Raw genomic sequence first — 17,530 nt, 5'->3', positions numbered from 1 at the left:
CTTTATGACAACATCAATACGTTGGGACCAGGTTAGATCCTGAGAAATCTTGACACCCAGGAACTTAAAGCCTCTCACTCTCTCCACTTCTGATCCCTCTATGAGGATTGGTACATGTTCCTTCGTCTTACCCTTCCTGAAGTCCACAATCAGCTCTTTTGTCACACTGATATTGAGTGCCAGGTTGTTGCTGTGGCACTATTCCACTAGTTGGCATATCTCACTCCTTATACAGAGTTTATAGAAGTGAGGCAAAGTGGCATCAACTTCATGGACCCCTCAGATTCCAGAGGAGGAGGTGTTTCCTACCCTGAGGCAAATCAGGGTGGATAAATCCCCAGGGCCTGACAAAGTTTTCTCTAGGACCCTATGGGAGGAAAGTGCAGAAATTCCTGTGACCCTAGCAGAGATAATTGAAACATCCTTAGCGACAGGACAGGTACTGGAGGACTGGAGGACAGCCAATGTTGTTCCGCTGTTTAAAAAAGGCTCTAAACGTGAAGCAGGAAATTATATCCAAGTGAGTCTGACATCAGTTGTGGGATGATGCAGATGTGGGATACCTGCAGCTGGCCTGTTTCCACGCTGCAATTGTTACGTATATGGTTATATTAACACGAGGGGGAATTTCTTTACTCAGAGTGGTAGCTGTGTGGAATGAGCTTCCAGTAGTAGTGGTAGAGGCAGGTTCGATTTGGTCATTAAAAAAAAAATTGGATAGGTATATGGACAGGAAAGGAATGGAGGGTTATGGGCTGAGTGCAGGTCGGTGGGACTAGGTGAGAGTAAGTGTTTGGCACGGACTAGAAGGGCCGAGATGGCCTGTTTCCGTGCTGTAATTGTTATGTAGTTATATGGTTATATGGATATAGAAGAACAGGGAAGACTGCTTCCAAGTGAACTATGAGCTCTGTGCTGGGCCTGAGATCTTGAGCTTCAGACATTTCAATTGGACAGCCAAAAGCACCGAAGGTGATGAAGCGACTCCTAAGTGAGTGGTGTGTTCCAGTTTTTAAGGGTCTTGCCCTGAAGCGTCATTGATGGAGGGTACTTTTTAGCAGATGGTGAGTACGATGCTCGTCATCTTGTGTGCTTTATATTGACCCAGAAATTGAGTTTTGAGACCACTTTTGTTTTCTTACTGTAACTGAATACTGAGGTTGGGGTTGACCATAGTACTGAAATAGAAGTGATGTAGCTTAAACAGTGTCCCAGCAATTCTGAAGATTTGGTCTACTCCAGCCAGAAGCTTAGGAGAAATGAGCTGCAGAATTGAAGCAAGGATATGTTATTTTGAAATGTTTTAACCATGAGCAGTCCGAATGCAGGAAATTGGGACCATTTGGGTGAGCACCATGGTCTGCATGAACTTGATGGGCCAACGGGCCTGTATCTGTGCTGCATTGCTCTTTGACTGTGACTTTATTTAGAAATTCCATTATCCTAGTTAGAAATTTATGATGTTGAACAAGTTGTCAACCATTTGCCATTCTGTTTCCTTTTGAACGTTGGTACATGATCTACATTTATTCCTACATTTTTTAAAGTACTTGATTGACATTTTTAGGTGAGTTTTATGCTTGAGGCACATTTTTATTATACTATTATTATACTGTTATGAAACCCCGTAACTGGGTCACTTACCAGCAAAGATAGAGAGGTCCGTTGAAGTCTGATGGTACTATTTTTAAAAGTATTTATTGATAAAGGGGCACAAAAATAAGATTAATGCAAACATACAGATAATATACGTCGTCAATACTAAATCTAAAGCGCGGGTATAATAATAACCAATAAGAAATAGCTCTATTGTTGTCTAGGGGATAATGTATTGTCCGATGGAAATATAACAGTCACTGTTAGTTCGTTCAAGCTGCAGCGTTTTGGGTTTAAGAGCGAGGCGGTTTAAACTTGCCCAGGTCTTTTATGATGCTAATCCGTTGAGTCAGGGGAGTGGGTTTCCCCATTGTTAGCTAAAAGCCGTTTTCCGTGGTTCCAGCCACCAGTTCCAGCAATGGAACTGAACGCACGTGGCCTCCTTCAGATGACTTCCTGCTATTACGTGGTCGCTTAACGTTTCTTCTGGTGCGTCTGAGGGGCTGTTCCTACAGACCCTCTCTTATCCTGACTCCCAGGGTCGTAGATGTCAATCAGGTTGGGGGTGTGCAATCTCTCCCTCAACCAGCCCACTTTGCCTGAGGGCGTTCACATAGCATAATCTCCAATCCACAACTTCGCCTTCCGGAGACAATGGCCATGTCCTGTAGCTTTACATTGCTGGGGGAATGAGACATTCTGCACGTCTCCCTCTCATTTCCTGGGCCCCTTGATCCAACCCAACAGTGATCTTGCGATTCTCACAAAGGAGGGGGCTACCCCGCACCCTTCGGCCCCTCAGAGCTGTGGTACATTCATAACAATACATTTTTATTATACTATTATACTGTTAACATGCTAAGTGAAAAGTATGTTTATCTTGAAACCGGTGTAGTTCCAAATACCTGCAGATGCTCACTTCCTGATTTTTGTTAGATCTTTATGGATGAACTTGAGTGAAATATGATTGAAACTTGCATTACAATTTACCCAACTTGTTTTCTGCACAAACTGCAAACACAATATCACTGTACCCAGCCTAACACTCTGTTTCTTTTACAGTGAAGCCAGTTACGCCAAAATGTTCTGTGCCGAAGTCGGTTCCAGTGGGGAAGGCTGCCATTTTGACATGTCATGAACATGAAGGTTATCCACCTCCTATGTATACCTGGTACAAAAATGGTGTCGTTGTTCCACCTGATCCAAAATCAGATCCAAAATTCTTTAATTCTTCTTACAAGATAAACGACAATACAGGAACTCTGGTAATTCATTGTCTTTAATATGAGTATTTTAATCTCTCTCACCAAACCTGCCAATTTACTGTGAGAAGTCTTCCAAGGAAAGATCAGTGGGTTTAGGATAGGCAAGTAGATATCAATACAGATAAGTGTGGGATGATGCATTTTGGAAAGTCAACTCAGTGTAGGACTATGAATGTAGGGCACTAGGGAGTGTAAAGGAACAAAGGGACCCAGGAGTACACATATATGGTTCTTTGATAGCCACATTACAGGTAGACAAGGTGGTGAAAAAGGCATGTAACATGCTAGCCTTCAGCTGTCAGGGCATTGAGTATAGGAGTTGTGATGTTATGTTGCAGTTATATAAGTCATTGATGAGGCAACATTTGGAATAGTGTCCACGTACATTTTAACATGTGGTTAAACTGGAAAGAGTGCAGAAAGCATTTACGAGGACTTAAGAGTCTGAGTTATAGGGAGAAATAGTCCAGGCTAGGTCTTTATTCCTTGGAACATAGGAGAATGAAGGGCTCTTTCACCTCAGATGGTTGAGGAAGTTTGGTGTGGGCCTCCAAATCCTAAGAACTTCCTACAGGGGCACAATTGAGAGCATCCTGACTGGCTGCATCACCGCCTAGTATGGGAACTGTACTTCCCCCAGTTGCAGGACTCTGCAGAGAGTGGTGCAGACAGCCCAGTACATCTGTAGTTGTGAACTTCCCATGATTCAGAACACTTATAAAGACAGATGTGGAAAAAAGGCCCGAAGGATCCCTGGGGACCCAAGTCACCCCAACCACAAACTGTTCCAGCTGCTACCACTTGGGAAATGTTACCGCAGCATAAAAGCCAGGACCAACAGGCTCCAGGACAGCTTCTTCTACCAGGCCATCAGACTGACTAACTCACACTGATTTGAGTGTACTCTATTATTACATTAACTGTTCTACTTATTATAAATTACTATGATTGCACATTTAAACAGAGACGTAACGTAAAGATTTTTACTCCTCATGTATGTGAAGGATGTAAGAAACAGTCAATTCAATTCAACCTTTCAGAATTTTGTGAAAAATAGATGAGGTGGATGATGACAGGATAGGAGAGTCCAAGATGAGGAGGAATAGATTTTAGGGTGAGGGGAGAAAGACTTGAAAGGGACCTGAGGGACATCTTTTTCGTGTAGTGTGGTGTGTGTATTAAATGAGCTGCCAGAGGAAGCGGTTGAGGCAGGTACAATAGTATCATTTAAGAAGCACTTGGACAGGTACATGGAGGAATGGAGCTGAGAAGGACATGGGTGAAAACAGGAAATTGAGACTAGCTGTATGGGAATGGACGTAGGGCTGAAGGGCCTGCAAATATGCTGTATTGCTCTATGATTCTATGAAAATAGGTGTTGAATTTGAAAGGAGCATTTACCATTCATAAGATATATAGATTATAGTCTTTTTCCTTATGGGAGTGAGATAATTTACGCTGGTTGTTAGCCAACTTATCAACCTCCTCCACCCACTTATTTTAGACTGTAACTTAAGTTTCTCAGACATGGCTGCTAAACCATTCCCCTACCCCCACCTAATTCTCCTACCAGCCACCATATTAATTTTCAGCAGCCAGTTCACAGACCAGTACCTCGAGATGTGGAGGAGGATGTCAAAACTCCCAGGGTCATACAGTCACAGAGGGAACATGCAAACTCCATACAGGCAGCACTAGAGGCCAGAATGGAACCTGGGACTCTGTAGCTGTGAGACAATTGCATCTCCTCAGTGCCAATTTGCAGAACCTCTTGTATCTTTTAACTATGAGTTTCCTAGGGCATTAGTTGCTCTTTATGATTCAATTAGATGTTATGGTCTTGATTTTGTGTAGATTTATTTTGGCATTTATTTCACATCCACTCCATAATGTGCTAGTTAGGCACAGGAGTACATTCAACCAGAGACTCATTCCATCGAGATGCAACACTGAGCGTCATAGGAAGTCATTCCTGCCTGTGGCCATCAAACTTTACAACTCCTCCCTTGGAGTGTCAGACACCCTGATCCAATAGGCTGGTCCTGGACTTACTTCCACTTGGCATGATTAACTTATTATTATTTAATTATTTGTTGTTTTATATTGCTATATTTCTACACTATCTTGGTGCGGCTGTAACAAAACCCAATTTCCCTTGGGATCAATAAAGTATGTCTGTCTGTCACTCATGAACATATTAATGCATAAACACAAGAGAGTCTGCAGAAGCTAGACATCCAGAGCAACACACACAAAATGCTAGAGGAACTCAGCAGGTCAGGCAGCAAGTATGGAGAGAAATAAAGAGTCTATTTTTGTGCCAAACCCTTCATCAAGACTGAAAAGGAAGGGGGCAGAAGTCCGAATAAGAAGGTGCGGAAGGAGTACAAGCTAGCAGGTGGAGTACAAGCTAGCAGGTAGCTGTGAGGTATTTTAATGTATTTTATTAATACATAAAATATTGACTTGAAATTGATTCAGCATTGGTTTTACTGGCTGTTTCATTGCTGAATTGTGACTGGCATTGACAGCACTGGTTGAATATATTCTATTAGTTTCTTCATGTGTTCTCTAAGCCTGAGTTGACCAACTGAATCAAACAGCCAATTGACTGTTATGTTATACCAGTGCTACAAAAAGCTGTGGGTTGATTAAAAACTTAGAAAATCTACAGCACAATACAGGCCCTTCGGCCCACAAAGTTGTGTTGAACATGTCCCGACCTTAGAAATTACCTAGGGTTACCCATAGCCCTCTATTTTTCTAAGCTCCATGTACCTATCCAAGAGACTCTTAAAAGACCCTAATATATCTGCCTCCACCACCGTTGCTGGCAGCCCATTCCACACACTCACCACTCTCTGCATAAAAAACTTACCCGACATCTCCTCTGTACCTACTCCCCAGCACCTTAAACCTGTGCCCTCTTGTGGCAGCCGTTTCAGCCCTGGGAAAAAGCCTCTGACTATCCACGTGATCAATGCCTCTCATCATCTTATACACCTCTATTAGGTCACCTCTCATCCTCTGTCGCTCCAAGGAGAAAAGGCCAAGTTCACTCACCCTATTCTCATCAGTCACACTCCCCAATCCAGGCAACATCCTTGTAAACCTCCTCTGCATCCTTTCTAAGGTTTCCACATCCTTCCTGCAGTGAGGAGACCAGAACTGAGCACAGTACTCCAAGTGGGGTCTGACCAGGGTCCTATTTAGCTGTAATATTACCTCTTGGCTCTGAAGCTCAATCCCACCGTTGATGAAGGCCAATGCACCGTATGCCTTCTTAACCACAGAGTCAACCTGTGCAGCTGCTTTGAGTGTCCTATGGACTCGGACCCCAAGATCCCTCTGATCCTCCACACTGCCAAGAGTCTTACCATTAATATTATATTCTGCCATCATATTTGACCTACCAAAATGAACCACCTCACAATTATCTGGGTTGAACTCCATCTGCCACTTCTCAGCCCAGTTTTGCATTCTATCAATGTCCTGCTGTAAACTTTGACAGCCCTCCACACTATCCACAATACCCCCAACCTTTGTGGCATCAGCAAGTTTACTAACCCATCCCTCCACTTCCTCATCCAGGTCTTAACTGCTCATGCCAAGGAGTAGCAAACTGGATATAGGACACGAGCAGTAGATAATGATTGAGTGCTGTTTTTAATCATTGGTTTACTATATGAACCTTTGCTATTTGTAATTTGTACTAATGACTTGTAAGTGTAGCAGTTAATGCAGTGCTTTACAGGGCCAGTGATTGATTGGGATTCTATTCCCACTGCTGCCTGAAAGAAATTTGTACATTCTCCCATGACTGCATTGCTTTCCTCCCACATTCAAGAAGTAGTTGGGAAAGAATAGGAGATTCAACAATATTATAAATCAGTGATTCAGGGCATTGCACCTTTTTTGAAAATAAGGGTAAATGATCATTGACCATTATAATATAACAGGAAGCTAAATTCCTCACTTGCCATGAGAACCAAACAAATCCTTAATGTTGTCCCTGTAAATTGATTTACTCCAGAAGTATCAGAATTTGCTTTGCCTATCTCTTATCTCGGGTTTGAATTTGCACACTGCAGAAGGAACATGTGGGCTAATCACAAGCTGATAGACAATAGACAATAGGTGCAGAAGTAGACCATTCGGCCCCTCGAGTCTGCACCGCCATTCTGAGATCATGGCTGATCATTCACTATCAATACCCAGTCCCTGCCTTGTCCCCATATCCCTTGATTCCCCTATCCATCAGATATCTATCTAGCTCCTTCTTGAAAGCATCCAGAGAATTGGCCTCCACCGTCTTCCGAGGCAGTGCATTCCACACCTCCACAACTCTCTGGGAGAAGAAGCTCTTCCTCAACTCTGTTTTAAATAACTGACCTCTTATTCTCAATCCATGCCCTCTGGAAAACATATTTCCTGCCTCAATCCTATCAAATCCTTTAATTATCTTAAACGTTTCAATCAGATCCCCTCTCAATCTCCTCAATTCCAGCGTGTACAAGCCCAATCTCTCCAATCTCTCTGCGTATGACAGCCCTGCCATCCCAGGAATCAACCTAGTGAATCTACGCTGCACTTCCTCAACTGCCAGAATGTCCTTCCTTAAACCTGGAGACCAAAACTGTACACAATATTCCAGGTGTGGTCTCACCAGGGCCCTGTACAAATGCAAAAGGACATCCTTGCTCTTGTACTCAATTCCCCTTGTAACAAAGGCCAACATTCCATTTGCCCTCTTCACTGCCTGTTGCACTTGCTCATTCACCTTCATTGACTGGTGAACTAGGACTCCTAGGTCTCTTTGCATTTCTCCCTTACCTAACTCTACACCGTTCAGACAATACTCTGCCCTCTTGTTCCTGCTTCCAAAGTGGATAACTTCACATTTATTCACATTGAATGACATCTGCCAAGTATCTGCCCACTCACCCAGCCTATCCAAGTCTCCCTGTATTCTCCTAACGTCCTCTTCGCATGTCACACTGCCACCCAGTTTAGTATCGTCAGCAAACTTGCTGATATAGTTTTCAATGCCCTCATCTAAATCATTGACATAAATCGTAAAGAGCTGTGGTCCCAATACAGAGCCCTGTGGTACCCCACTAGTCACCTCCAGCCAGTCCGAGAAACACCCATTCACTGCTACCCTTTGCTTTCTATCTGCCAACCAGTTTTCTATCCATGTTGAAACCCTGCCCCCAATGCCATGAGCTCTGATTTTACTCACCAATCTCCTATGTGGCACCTTATCGAATGCCTTCTGAAAATCTAGGTATACAACATCCACTGGCTTACCCTCGTCTAACATCCTTGTTACACCCTCAAAAAACTCCAACAGATTAGTCAAGCATGATTTGTCCTTGGTAAATCCATGCTGGCTTGGTCTAATCCTATTTCTGCCATCGAGATGTGCCACTATTTCGTCCTTAATAATGGACTCAAGCATCTTCCCCACGACTGACGTTAGGCTAACAGGGCGATAGTTCTCCGTTTTCTCCTTCCCTCCCTTCTTGAAAAGTGGGATAACATTAGCCACTCTCCAACCTTCAGGAATTGATCCTGAATCTAAGGAACATTGGAAAATGATTACCAATGCATCCACAATTTCCTGAGCCACCTCTTTTAGAACCCTCGGATGCAGACCATCTGGACCCGGGGATTTATTAGCCTTCAGTCCTACCAGTCTACTCATCACAGTTTCTTTCCTAATGTCAATCTGTCTCAATTCCTCTGATATCTTATGACCCTGGCCCATCCATACATCTGGGAGATTGCTTGTGTCCTCCCTGGTGAAGACAGATCTAAAGTACGCATTAAATTCTGTTGCCATTTCCCTGTTTCTCATAACAATTTCTCCCAATTCATTCTTCATAAATGAGTGATTTTATTTTCACAGCACTTCAGTGTCACCTCGAAGCTGGATATTGGAGAATACCACTGCATGGCGATGAATCGTGCTGGGCAGGCAAAATGTGAGCCTCAACGGATGGAAGTCTGTAAGTTGACATGATTGGCTGTTTGCTTAAAGTAGATTTTTCAACAGATAATGAACAAATAACTAGCCGTAGAACACAGCAGCACTAAAACAGACTCTTCTACCCATCTAGTCCATACCAAACAATTAATCTGTTTAGTCCCATTGATCTCAAAGGTTTCAAAGATACATTTAATGTTAGAGAAATGTATACAATATGCATTCTGAAATGCTTTTTCTTCACAACCATCCATGAAAACAGAGGAGTGCACCAAAGAATGAACAACAGACAAATGTTAGAACCCCAAAGTTCCCCCCCAGCTCCCCCCTCCTGTGTGTAAGTGGTAGCAAGCATCAATTCCCCTTCCCCCCCCCACCGGCAAAAAAAACATCAACACTCACCACCGAGCACTCAAGCATGAGCAAGGCACAGCAAAGACACAAACTCGCAGTTACCCCAGAGACTACATTGTTCACCCAGTATCGACACACCACGGGCTCACTCTCTCCCTAATAAAGGAGAAAGAAATGTCTCCGTTTCACAGCGAGAGGGGAGATATAACAAACAACTCGCTGGTTTATGATGTTAAGAGTCCATTATGTCGCTTTTTCCGAGCTCTGTGCCCAGAGATCTCAGATCTCTAGGTACACAGCCTTAGGCCTTCCATCTCCCATGACGCACCAGTCTTTTACTCGGACACCGATTTCCAACCCCCCGCCGTCCCCCCGTCTTCAGAGTCATGAAAACTCAGTCCTCCGAAGGCAAGAGGAGCTCTTAGGCCGAGCCCTTGGCGTGCCAACCATTGGCCGGTTATGAAACCCCGAGAGTGGGTCCCATTCCCGCAAAGAACCGTAGTCAGTGTGTAACTCCAGGTCAGGGTCAAAATAGAGATATTTAAGATAGAAATAGAGCTGTTTCTGAAGATGCGAGCAAAGGAGTTGCCGTTAGGCCCCATTAACCCTCCTAAGCTCTGCCTTCTTATGTTCATGATCTTCCACTGCTGTAACCCATCCACTTCACGGTTTGACATGTTGTGCATTCAGAGATGCTCTTCTCCACACCACTGTTGTAACGTGTGATTATTTGAGTTACTGTCACCTTCCTGTCACCTTGAACCAATCTGGTCATTCCCCTCTGACTTCTCTCATTAACGAGGTGTTTTCACCCACAGAACTGCCAGTCACTGATGTTTTTTTTGTTTTTCACACCATTCTCTGTAAACTCCAGAATGTTCTGCATGAAAATCCCAGAAGATGGGCAGTTTCTGAGACACTCAAACCACCCTGTCTGGCACCAACAATCATTCCACGGTCAAAGTCTCTTAGATCACATTTCTCCCCCATTCTGATGTTTGGTCTGAACAACAACTAAGTCTCTTGACCATGTCTGCATGCTTTTATGCATTGAGTTGCTGCCACATGATTGGCTGATTAGATATTTGCATTGATAAGCAGGTGTACAGGTGTACCTAATAAAGTGACCACTGAGTACAGTATAGTATTTTTACGTATTGCGCTGTACTGCTGCCACAAAACAACAAATTACACCATATGCAGTATGTCAGTGATAATAACCCTGATTCTGATTCCAATTTTGATTCTGACTTAAGGATCTTCTGATAATCAGCAGTAAGCTGGATAGGGTACCACAATGATCATTCTATGTAGGTTTGATCCACACATTTGCTGTTCCAGTTTGTCCAACCATTCTTTTGCCTGAGCCACTGGTATGAACATTACTAGATGATATTTTCAATAAATTCACTTGGTATTCGGTAAAATACTTCAGGCTTTATGTCCTCAGCTGTTTGTATACAGTATGAATCTTTGAATATATCCTCATAATACTCCAAACTTTATCTGGGGAAGAGGCGCTGGCTGTCCACTCTGTCTATTCCTCTTAATACCTTGGACACCTCTATCATGTCTCCTCTCATCCTCCTTCTCTCCAAAGAATAAAGCCCTAGCTCCCTTAATCTCTGATCATAATCCATACTCTCTAAACCAGGCAGCATCCTGGCAAATCTCCTCTGTACCCTTTCCAGTGCTTCCACATCCTTCCTATAGTGAGGCGACCAGAACTGGACACAGTGCTCCAAGTGTGGCCTAACTAGAGTTTTATAGAGCTGCATCATTACATCGCGTCTCTTAAACTCTATCCCTCGACTTATGAAAGCTAACACCCCATAAGCTTTCTTAACTACCCTATCTACCTGTGAGGCAACTTTCAGGGATGTGTGGACATGTACCCCCAGATCCCTCTGCTCCTCCATACTACCAAGTATCCTGCCATTTACTTTGTACTCTGCCTTGGAGTTTGTTCTTCCAAAGTGTACCACCTCACACTTCTCCAGGTTGAACTCCATCTGCCACTTCTCAACCCACTTCTGCATTAGGGTTAGGGTTAGGGTTAACCCTCCTAAGCTCCGCCTTCTTTTGAAGAGCCATAGAACACTGCACACAGAAATGGGCCCTTCAGCCCATCTAGTCCATGCTGAACCATTAATTTGCCTTGACCCATCAACATGTAGAGTTCTAGAACACTACAGCACAGAAACAGTCCCTTCAGCCCTTCTATTCCATGCCAAACTGTAGTTCTGCCTAGTGCATTCGACCCACACCTGGACTGTATCCCTCCATACCCCTTCCATCCATGTACTTATCCAAACTTCTCTTAAATATTCCCATTGAACCCACATCCACAAGCAGCTTGAACCACACACACACCACCCTCTAAGTGAAGAGGTTCCCCCTTAACCTATGACATCTGGATCTATTCTCACCCAAACTCAATGGAAACAGTCTGCTTGCATTTACCTTATCTATACCCCTCATGATTTTTTATATCTCTAAAATCTCCCCTCATTCTTAACCATATAACAATTACAACACGGAAACAGGCCATCTCGACCCTTCTAGTCTGTGCCGACGCTTACACTCACCTAGTCCCACTGACCCGCACTCAGCCCATAACCCTCCATTCCTTTTCTATCAATATACCTATCTAATTTTACATTAAATGACAATACCGAACCTGCCTCTACCACTTCTACTTCTTCTATGCTCCAGGGAATAAAGTCCTAACCTATTCAACCTTTCCCTGTAACTCAGGTCTTCAAGTCCCAGCAACATTCTTGTAAATTTTCTCTGCACTCTTTCAATATTTTTGATGCCTTTCCTGCAGGTATCTGACCAAAACTGCACAAAACTGCAAGTTAGGCCCCACCAACATCTTATACAACTGCATCATAACATCCCAGATGAAGTGTCTCAACCCAAGGTATCTGCTGTCCATTTATCTCCACAGATGCTGCCTGACCTGCTGAGTTCCTCCAACATTTGTTGCGCCATTTAGTTTCTCTCCACTTAAAAGATACTCAACCATAAGGCCGTAAGGTACGGGAGCACAATAAGGTAATTTGTCCCATCGAGTCAGCCCCAATCACCAGCCTAGCCCCCGTGATTCCTTCATGCCCTGACCAATCAAGAATCTATTAACCTCTGCCTTAAATGTACAAACAGAATTCCATTTTCATCATTCTGTGGCTTAAGAAATTCTTCCCCAACTTTGTTCAAAAAGGGTGCCCCTCTATTCTGAGGCTGTATTGTCCTGTGTTAGCTCTCCCACCATAGGAAACATTCTCTCTACATCGATTCTATCAAGGCATTTCACTGTTTGATAGGTTTCAATGAGGTCACCCCTCATTCTTCTGAATTCCAGTGAATACAGGCTCAGAACCATCAAACGCTCCCGATATGACAAGCCATTCAAACCTAAAATAATTTCTGTGAACCCCCTTTGAACCCTCTCCAGTTTCAGCACAGTCCTTATAAAATAAGGGGCCCAAACCTGCTCGCATTACCCCAAATGAGGCCTCACCAGTGCTTTATTGTCTCAACATTACATCTTTGGTTTTGTATTCTAGTCCTCTTGGAATGAATGCTAACATCACATGTGACTTCCTCCCCACAGATTCAACCTGCAAATTAACCTTTAGGGAATCCTACACAAGGACTCTCAAGTCTCTTTGTGTTTCAGATTTTTATATTTTCTCTCCATTTAGAAAATAGTCGATCTTTACATTTCTTCTACCAAAGTACATGACCATACACTTCCCAACACTATTCCATCTGCCACTTCTTTGACCATTCTCCTGATCTGTCTAAGTCCTCCGGTAGCCTCTCTACTTCCTCAAAAACCACCTGCTCTTCTACCTATCTTCATATCATCTGCAAACTTGGTTATGAAGCCATCAATTTTTTTGTCAGGCAAGATTTCCCCTCAATGAAACCATGCTGACTAGGGCCTATTTCATCATGTTCTTCCAAGTATCCCAAAACTTCTTTCTGACCACTGAGGTCAGACTAACTGGCCTATACTTTTCTTCCTTCTGCCGCCTTTGCTTCTTGAATAGTGGAGTGACATTTTTAATTTTCCAGTCCCCCAGAATCTTGTGATTCTTTAAAGATCATTACTACTGCCTCCACTATCTCTTCAGCCACCCCTTTCAGAACCTTGGGGTGTAGACCATCTGGTTATGGTGTCTTATCTACCTTCAGAATTTTCAGTTTCCCAATCATCTTCTCTCCAGTAATGGCAACTTAACACACTTCTGCCTGCGGCAGTCTCGAACTTCTGGCATACTGCTAGTGTCTTCCACAGTGAAGACTGATGCAAAATATTTATTCAGTTCATCTGCCATTTCCTTGCCCACCCCCATTACTACCTTTCCAGCAGTCTGATATCTACTCTCACCTCTCTTTTACTCTTAATATATCTAAAGAACCTTTTTGTATCCTCTTTAATATTATTGGCCAGCTTGACTTCATTTTCCATTTTTTCCCACTCAAACTGCAGGGTGCATTCTATCATATTATGATAACTGGTCCCTAAGTGTTCCTTTACCTTAAGTTCTTTCATCAATTCTAGTTCATTGCACCAATCCAGAATAGCTGATCCCCTGGTGGGCTCAATCATGAGCTGCTGTAAAAAGCCATCTCATAGGCATTCTACAAATTTTCCTGCTTGGAATCTAGCACCAACCTGATTTTCCCAATCTACCTGCATATTCAAATCCCCCATGACAGTCGTAACATTGCTCTTTCGGCATGCATTTTCTATCTACTCTTCTAATTTGTAGGCCACATCCTTACTACTGTTTGAGGGTCTGTCTACAACTTTCATCATGGTCTTTTAATCCTTGCAGTTCTTTAGCTCTACCCACAATGATTCAACTCCTTCTGACCCTACGTCACCTCTTTCTAGTGATTTGATTTGACTTTTGACCAACAGAGCAATGCCACCCCTTCTGCCTTCCTGCCTATCCTTTCAATACAATGTATATCCTTGGACATTAAGCTCTCAGGTTTTATCTTCCAGCCATGATTCAGTGATGCCTACATGCCTACAACATCATACATGCCAATCAGTAACTGTGCTACTTTTTCATCCGCCTTATTCCGTATACTGCAGGCATTCAAATATAATACCTTCAGTCCTGTATTCACCCTTTTCGAATTTATCTGCATTTTACATTACAACTCATCCTGTTGACTTCAATTTTGCCTCATCATCAGCCTCTCCTCACTACACATTGCCTCTGTTTGTAAACCAACCACCTTATCTTCATCACAGTCACTCCATTTCCCCATCCCCTGCCAAATTAATGTGAACCCACCCAAACAACTCTAGCTAAGCTGCCTGCAAGAATATTAGTCCCTTTCGGGTTCAGGTGTACCTTTTTGTACAGGTTGTACCTTCCCCAGAAGAGATCACAATGATCCAGAAATCTGACCCCCTGTCCCCCTGCACCACTTCCTCAGCCACACATTCATCTGCCAAATCATTCTATTCTTACCCTTACTGGCATGTGGCACAGGCAGTAATCCAGAAATTACTACCTGTTTTGGCTTTCTGCTTCAACTAAAAAGGCAAACCTCATGTTTGATTTGCCATGTCCTTGCTCAAATTCAAGATCATAAGACCATAAAATATAGGAGCAGAATTAGGCTCTGCCATTTCATCGTGGCTGATCCATTTTCCCTTTCAGCCCCTGTCTCCTGCCTCCCCCTCTCCTACCCCATATCCCTTCATGTCCGGACCAATCAAGAATCTATCAACCCCTCCCTTAAATATACATAAATTCTTGACCTCCACAGCTGCCTGTGGCAAGGAATTCCACAGATTCACCACTCTCGGGCTAAAGAAATTCCTCCTTATATCTATTCTAAAAGGATGCCCCTCTAGTCTGAGGGTAAGGAACTGAAGAAGATGACAGCAGTAATAGGGGACTCTATAGTTAGTGGGACAGATAGGCGATTCTGTGTACGTGATGAAGAAACATGGATGGTAGTTTGCCTCCCGGGTGCCTGGGTCTGTGATGTTTCTGATTGCATCCATGATATCCTGAAAAGGGAGGGTGAGCAGCCAGAAGTAATGATGCATATTGGTACCAACAACATAGATAGAAAAACGGAGGAAGTCTTGAAACAGAATACAAGGAGTTGGTAAAGAAGCTGAGAAGCGGGACCTCAAGGGTAGTAATCTCTTGATTGCTGCCTGTGCCACATGACAGTGAGGAAGGACAAGCCAATGACTGGGTCTATATAAATGCAGACAGAGCAAAGAGTTAAATTGTACCACAGAGGCAAAATTTGAAAGGGTGAAGAATGCAGGACTGAAGGTGTTGTATTTAAATGTGCGTAGCATTCGGAATAAGCTGGACGAAAGTGGTGCAATTAGAGATTGGTTGGTGTGACATTGTAGGCATCACTGAGTTGTAGTTGACAGAACGTCATAGTTGGGAGCATAACATCAAAGGATATACTTTGTATCGAAAGGATAGGCAAGAAATCATGGACTGTGGTGCAGCTTTGTTGGTAAGAGATGGAATGACATCTTTAGAAAGAGATAACATGGTTAGAGAATGTTGAATGTTTGTGGGTGGAGTTAAGAAACTGCAAGGATAAAAAAAACATTATGGGAAACATGTAAACCTCCAAATAGTAGCCATGGTGTAGGGTTGAGATTGCAAAGGGAACTAGAAAGGTCATGTAATAAGGGTAATGTCACAATTGTAACGGGGGCCTTTAATATGCAAGGGGACTGGGAAAATCAGGTTGGTGTCAGATCACAAGAGAGGGAATTTGTTTGACGCCTACGAGATGGCATTCTAGAGCAACTTGATCCTACTCGGGGAAATGCCATCTTATATTGGGTGTTGTGCAATAATCCAGATTTTATTAGGGAGCTTAATGTAAAGGAACCTTTAGGAGTCAGTGATCATATGATTGAATTCATACTGCAATTTGAGAGGGAGAAGCATTGTCATGTATCAGTATTGCAATGGAATAAAGGGAATTACAGAGGCATGAGAGAGGAGCTTGCTGAGGTGGATTGGAGAGGGATACTGGCGGGGGTGATGAAAGAGCAGAGGTGGCAGAAGTTCACAAAGTTCAGGATAGATATGTTCCTCAGAGGTAGTTTTCAAATGGCAGGGGTAAGCAACCATAACTGACAAGGGAAGTTGAAGACTGCATAAATTCCAAGGATAAGGCATATAATGTAGCAAAAGTGAGTGGGAATTTGGATGATTGGGAAGCTTTTAAAATCCAACAAAAGGCAACTAAAAAAGCCATAAGGGAAAAGATGAAATATAGGGGCAAACTAGCCAATAATATAAAGTAGGATACTAGAAGTTTTTCAGTTATATAAAGAGTAAAAGGAAGGTGGGAGTTGATGTTGGGCCACTGGAAACTGATGCTGGTGAGGTAGTAATGGAGGACAAAGAAATGGCGGATGAACTCAATAAGTACTTTACATCTATCTTCACTGTGGAAGACACTACCCGTGTGCCAGACGTGTGCGAGTACCAGTGAGCTGGAGTGAGAGCCATTGCTATTACAAAGGAAAAAGTTCTAGGCAAACTGAAAGTTCTTAAGGTGGATATCACTTGGACCAGATGGACTATATCCCAGAGACCTAAGAGCGGTTGCCAAAGAGATAATGGATGCATTGGTGATGATCTTTCAAGAATCACTTGATTATGGCATGGTCCTTTAGGACTGGAAGATTGGAAATGTCACTCCACTCTTTAAGAAGGGAGGAAGGAAAAAGAAGGAAAATTATAGGCCAGTTAACCTAACCTCAGTGGTTGGGAAAGTGTTGGATTCCTTTATTAAGGATGAGGGTTTGGGGTACTTGGAGACTAATGATAAAATATGTCAAAGACAGCATGGTTTTATGTAACCAATCTTGCCCGACAAATCAGTTAAAGTTCTTTGAGGTAGTGACAAGCAGGGTGGGCAAAGAAGAGACCGTAGATGTCATTTACTTGTATTTTCAGAAGGCATTTGATAAGGTGCCATACATGAGGCTGCTTAACAAGATTAAACTCCTATGGTGATACAAGAAAGATACTGGCATGAATAGAGGAATGGCTGACAGGTTGTAGGTAACGAGTGGGAATAAAGGGGTCTTTTTCTGGTTGGCTGCCAGTGACTAGTGGTGTTCTTCAGGGGTCAGTACTGGGAGCACTACTTTTCACATTGTTTGTTAATAATTTGGAAAATGGAATTGGTGGCTTTGTGGCAAAGTTTGCAGATGATACAAAGGTAGGTGGAGGGGTAGGTAGTGCTGAGGAAGCAAAGCAATTGTATCAGAACTGACAAATTGGAAGAA

The 17,530-nt window shown here is 43.1% G+C and overlaps 1 protein-coding gene across 2 annotated transcripts in view; it reads left to right on the top strand.

The window, feature by feature from the left end:
• The window catches only part of jam3b (junctional adhesion molecule 3b), a 149,749-nt gene that overhangs the window by 111,590 nt on the left and 20,629 nt on the right, over positions 1-17,530 (top strand). For both annotated transcript variants that reach the window (XM_059956774.1, XM_059956773.1), the window contains 2 exons: positions 2,659-2,861; positions 8,773-8,872. In XM_059956774.1, coding sequence (XP_059812757.1) covers positions 2,659-2,861; positions 8,773-8,872 — 303 coding nt within the window. The remainder of the gene's footprint in view (positions 1-2,658; positions 2,862-8,772; positions 8,873-17,530) is intronic.

This window comes from Hypanus sabinus, chromosome X2, assembly GCF_030144855.1.
Source record: "Hypanus sabinus isolate sHypSab1 chromosome X2, sHypSab1.hap1, whole genome shotgun sequence".
In the NCBI taxonomy this organism is placed as follows: Eukaryota; Metazoa; Chordata; class Chondrichthyes; order Myliobatiformes; family Dasyatidae; genus Hypanus; species Hypanus sabinus.
Note: the sequence above shows the minus strand (reverse complement) of the source record. Positions and strands in the feature narration are given on the sequence as shown.